Source organism: Aristolochia californica, unplaced genomic scaffold, assembly GCF_029961685.1.
Source record: "Aristolochia californica isolate CCGP_79_NKW_82.1479 unplaced genomic scaffold, dmAriCali1.0.hap1 SCAF_12, whole genome shotgun sequence".
NCBI lineage: Eukaryota > Viridiplantae > Streptophyta > Magnoliopsida > Piperales > Aristolochiaceae > Aristolochia > Aristolochia californica.
Window position 1 is genome coordinate 21,526,038 of NW_027181793.1, and position 4,702 is coordinate 21,530,739.

The 4,702-nt window shown below is 41.2% G+C and overlaps 1 protein-coding gene across 1 annotated transcript; it reads right to left on the reverse strand.

Moving 5' to 3' along the window:
• Positions 1–1,058: 1,058 nt before the first annotated feature.
• LOC137945598 (protein NRT1/ PTR FAMILY 6.2-like) lies at positions 1,059–4,382 on the reverse strand. The gene is made up of 6 exons (XM_068791538.1): positions 4,273–4,382; positions 4,016–4,121; positions 3,010–3,227; positions 2,353–2,900; positions 1,924–2,267; positions 1,059–1,720 (listed from the first exon to the last, which is right to left on the reverse strand). The coding sequence occupies exons 1-6, from the start codon at positions 4,273–4,275 to the stop codon at positions 1,188–1,190; spliced, it is 1,752 nt and encodes a 583-aa protein (XP_068647639.1). The 5' UTR covers positions 4,276–4,382; the 3' UTR covers positions 1,059–1,187.
• Between the last annotated feature and the right edge of the window lie 320 nt (positions 4,383–4,702).

A 4,702-nucleotide genomic window follows, 5' to 3' on the forward strand; every position in this document is an offset into this window, starting at 1 on the left:
TCAACTTCAACTTCAATGTTGACTAACCCCCCCTAAGTCACACAAAAATATTCTTATCCTTGATCTATATGAGACTATTTTTAATGCTCCTATGTGTGGGTCCTCTTCATAATTCATGTGAAATTAGGGTCTACGACCCATTTCATAAGACTAGCCAAGTTACCAAGCTTCATTTCCAACTAATACCCAAGATTTTTTACTCATTGAACTATGTGGGAGTATTCTATAATAATCCCCCATATGTGGTCCCTCTTTGTGGGTCCTTCAATGGAAGCTTACACTTGAGCACCTTCTTAGATACTATGTAAAGGTGAGGTCCAAGGTCTATTTTAAAATGATAACCAATGTTAAGGTATCTGTATATTTTCCAACTAATAAACTTCAAAGACTTATTTATTGATCCATGTGGGAGTATTATTGTATGTCGACCACATTGGAGATCACCCACATAAAAACGCATGCTTTGATGACATTATTAATGTTAAATCCAATTTTATTTTAAAATAAGCAAAAAATAAAGGGTCTTTTTCCAAACAAATAACCGATTTTTTTTATCCTTGATCCATATCACGGGACTATTCGTAATAATAGAAAACTATGGTATCGAAAAATAGAGGGTAATGGATACAAACCTCTATTAAGTGTCACCGACTCAATTATTTTTCAAAATCCTTGCTCTCTAGTTAATCTTCATGAAATTGTTATCCTTTTATTTTCTCTATCTCCCTAATAGGATAGAGCCAAAAAGCTGAGATACACCAAAAGCTACTCAAGCAACAAAGTGGTAAACATGGCAACTTTTGTTGCATATATCATTGTTAATTACACTACTTGTCCACTATTACTTGATCTTTTTACAAAGAAAGACTATATACATCATCTCTTGATCAAAAATGTACTTCAAACCAAATTTGGTTGGTCAATGACGATCAAGTGATTGGTAAATTTAAGAGAAAGTGTTTGAATTCTCTCTTCTCTACTCTACAAATAGACTTTTTTTTTTTTTTTTTTTTTTGGTTTGTTAATGGTTTACAAGAACAAAAATGGAAGAAAGAATGGCCACACTCTCAATGATCTGCAAACCGTTCTATTCTATTTTACAAACTACAAAGTATAAACACACGAATTAAAAAACAGAAACCAGAAGTCCACAAGCAAGCAGCCATCCCCCCACTAGACTTATGGTGCTAGTATCTTTCTTCTGTAGATGATCCCTCAACACCTTCCATCTCTACAACACTTTTTGTCGCCTGCGTTTTGTACCAACCAGCACAGAGAAGATAAACTCCCATATTAATGATGCTCAGGATCGTGAGAAGTCCATAGAAGCAGTCCAACCTTCCGTTGTTGATGTCCGCAGGAAGCCAGCCATTGCCGCCCTTGGTTCCGGTCACACTCTTCACAACTGACACCAAGAAGCTACTGACGAAGAAGCCGAGAGAAAGTGTTGTGAGGAAGACACCTGTGCTCATGGTTTTCATGCCTTTGGGAGATCGAGTTATGAAGAAATCGAGCTGGCCAGTGTAAATGAAAGCTTCTCCGGAACCCACGAAGAAAAACTGTGGGATCAACAAGAAGACAGAGATGGGTAGCGTTTCAGGGATGTGGGAGCCGAAGCTTCTTGCCACTGAGAGCCTCTTCACCTCTGCTAGTGCAGCGGATCCCATTCCTAGTGCGGAGAGGAGGAGGCCAATGGCCATTCTCTGTAGATTGGTGAAACCTGAAGTGATTGAAAAGGGAAAAAGAAAAGATTCTCAGAAAGCTGTAAAAGAAATAATAAAGAAAAAAGTGATCAATACTGTGAAACATGATATTCAAACATCACGTTGATGAGTGGAGTCTTCTGATCGAATATTCAAACAGGACATGGACGTGGCGAACGGTTTTCACTAAGTGGTTAAATATTTTTAACTTTGTCCATACCTTGCTGGCCTCTCCATTTCCTCCAAAGTGGCATGATCACGCGGTCGTTTACGGCCAAAGTGATGAGAATGGCACCCACAAAGAAAACTGTAAGCGATCCTGCTGGAATTTGGAAATTTCCGATTGATCTTTCCATGGTGGTGGCCTGTTCCACCGAGAAGGTAATCATTTGAGCGTATGTTGTCCAAAACATGATGGTCGTAGCCCAGATCGGCAACAACCTGACCATCATCTTCACTTCCTCCACCTGCGTCACTGTGCACAGCTTCCAAGGGTTGGGAGTACCGTTGGAACCATTTGCTTCATAATCACCTTCTACAGCAATGGCAGCCTTGTCCAAGCACCTGTCACAAGGGCAATATACCTTCGAGTATCAGAAACCAAGAACTTCGCACCCAAAATCCATTAACTGATATTAATAATACTCACCGGAACTGATCGGAGTGAGGGACTCTGGCGATGCCGTGAGGATCCTCATACAGAAGGCTGACACTAGCTGGAAGTCTGAGCTTCCTCTTCCTAATGGAAGCCACTATAACTTGAAGGATATGAACAATCGGGCTTCCCGCGCTCTTCCTGTATCTGTACCTTCGAGTACCCGACAGAAATATAAACAAAGCAAGAAGCATAGAGATGCTGCAGATCCCATACGCCCAGCTTCGACCCACTTCGTCTTGTATGTAGACAAGCACTGTACAAGCCATCAGAGTACCGGTACTGATGAAGAAGAAGAAGCGGTTGAAGAAGAAGGCCATCTGGCTCTTTTCCTTCTCGTCTTTCTCATCGAACTGATCAGTCCCAAAGCCTGAGACACTTGACTTGAGGCCTCCCGTGCCTAACGCGATCAGGTACAGAGCCATGTAGAAAACACCCATCTGTGTCCCGTTAGCTTGCTGGCATTTGTGGGCGGAGGTGGAGTCACAGGGGGGCGGGCGTAGCTTGGGGATTTTAGTCGATACTGCTAACAGTCCAGTACCCTGAGTAACACGAAAGGTTCACCAGGGGCGGTCAAGAAAATTAAACACTAGAAAAATCTCCATCAATTAGATTAAATTTCACTTTCCGGACAAGTCCAGAAAAACTTACGAGTATCTGAATCACTGTAAATATAAGTATAGTCAAGTATCGTCCCATGAATGAATCTGCAAGGAAACCACCGAGCAAACACAGGAGAAACGATGTGCCCATGAAATCAGTAACGATGTTCGCGGAGCTTGCACTTGGGAGATGCATCGTCCCGACTAAGTACGTCACCAGATTGACTGCGATTCCCATTGTTGAAAGCCTTTCATTGATCTCAATAACTGCAAAACTTCAAAAAATGTCGTTAGACAAGCCATTAAGCACACTGAAAGAGAACGGAAACTATTAAAATGTTGAAGTAAGATTATCTCTTAAAAAATAGATAATTCATATAACATATAGCTGGAAACAGTATTCTGCCGTCTGGTTTCTGAACACCTGGGATGCATATTTAATACTGTTGTCTCTTCACTGTACACGAGAAGGCCATTCCAGTTGTGCTATGATCCTACGGTCGTATCCAATTATTCTGTCTCATTTCTCAGCATCTCTGCTCGTTTTGACTTTATTCTCATTAATTTTGACTCCTCTGTATAGTATGTTTTTACTTGGAGGTCAGAAAAGATTCCGTCTTTTGCAGTGAAAACTGTGGTTGATGGCCGTAACAGAGATGATCACACTTCAGGAAAGTTTAAAAGGAAAATTCCTCCTTTCTCCCGTATCTGCTATCCATCTATCTTCTGCATGGACCTACCTTCTTTGTCTTGGTTCGATTTAGGAATATCACTACTTATGTAGCACAGTTGGACACGTCTAGATTAATTAATCTTTTCATTAAAGAGAATATAAGAAAGGATAAACATCTCATGAAAAATGTGGAGAGAGGTCACTCGAGATCAAAGATACTGAATGCTTAATTACGTACATGAGTTCCAAATTTGCCAAAATCGAGTTTAGTGAGGAATGAGCTCCGGTTGATATGGTGTTTGTTGTTAAAGACGAAAGAGTAAAAACCTTCAGGTGAAGTTTTGTTGAAGGTGTAGAGAAGAAAAAGAAGAGGACCACCAACCTAGGATAAGAGCTGCAGCAACCCAACCGCCGGTTCTCGACTTGTCGGCAGGATAACCTTTGTAGTCTACCGTATCCGCGACGGACCAACTCATCTTTCCGTTCTCCTGTCAATGGGGAGAGGGCAAGAAATTTTAGCACAGTAGAGATAGATGGAACTAGAACGTCATAAAGAGAGAAACAGCAAACAGCCATTGCAGCAGAGAAAGAGAGAAACGGAGACACAGAGAGCCTATTTAAGAAGCAGGCAACACTAACCATTTTATTTTTCGAGGTAGACAGAGCTGAAAGAAATCGAAAGGCTCAGAGAAAGCTAAAAAGCAAGGGGCCTGCTTTAATTCTCTCTCACACAACACTTTTGTAAGAGCGGTGGCAGGACTGATGAGAAGGCTGCTCAAGTGGGTTGGCCTTATATAGGCGACCTCCACTACCAATTCGAGAGTAAATCGCAACTTGTATTTGATAAAGCTGGTGGGGATTAGATTTATCAGGATCAAAACGTGGAAGCTTCTAGGAGATTTTTGGGAAATTTGGTTTTCACTTGGAATATTTTAATGAGTAAACAGAAAAATGAAAAGTGATGAAGAATTATTGGAGAGGGCAGGTGAGAGAAAAACGGAATCTTGAACATGGCATTGCCCAGGGCATCTACTCTCCCATGGCAATCTCCCCTTTATTGATGGATAGG

Excerpts from the sequence above, each read along its gene's own strand:
- LOC137945598 (XM_068791538.1), bottom strand. Across the intron at positions 3,228-4,015 it reads TGCTGCAGCTCTTATCCTAG|TTATTGAGATCAATGAAAGG; the intron begins GTTGGTGGTCCT and ends GAAGTTTTGCAG. Across the intron at positions 2,268-2,352 it reads CCTCACTCCGATCAGTTCCG|GTGCTTGGACAAGGCTGCCA; the intron begins GTGAGTATTATT and ends CCCTTGTGACAG.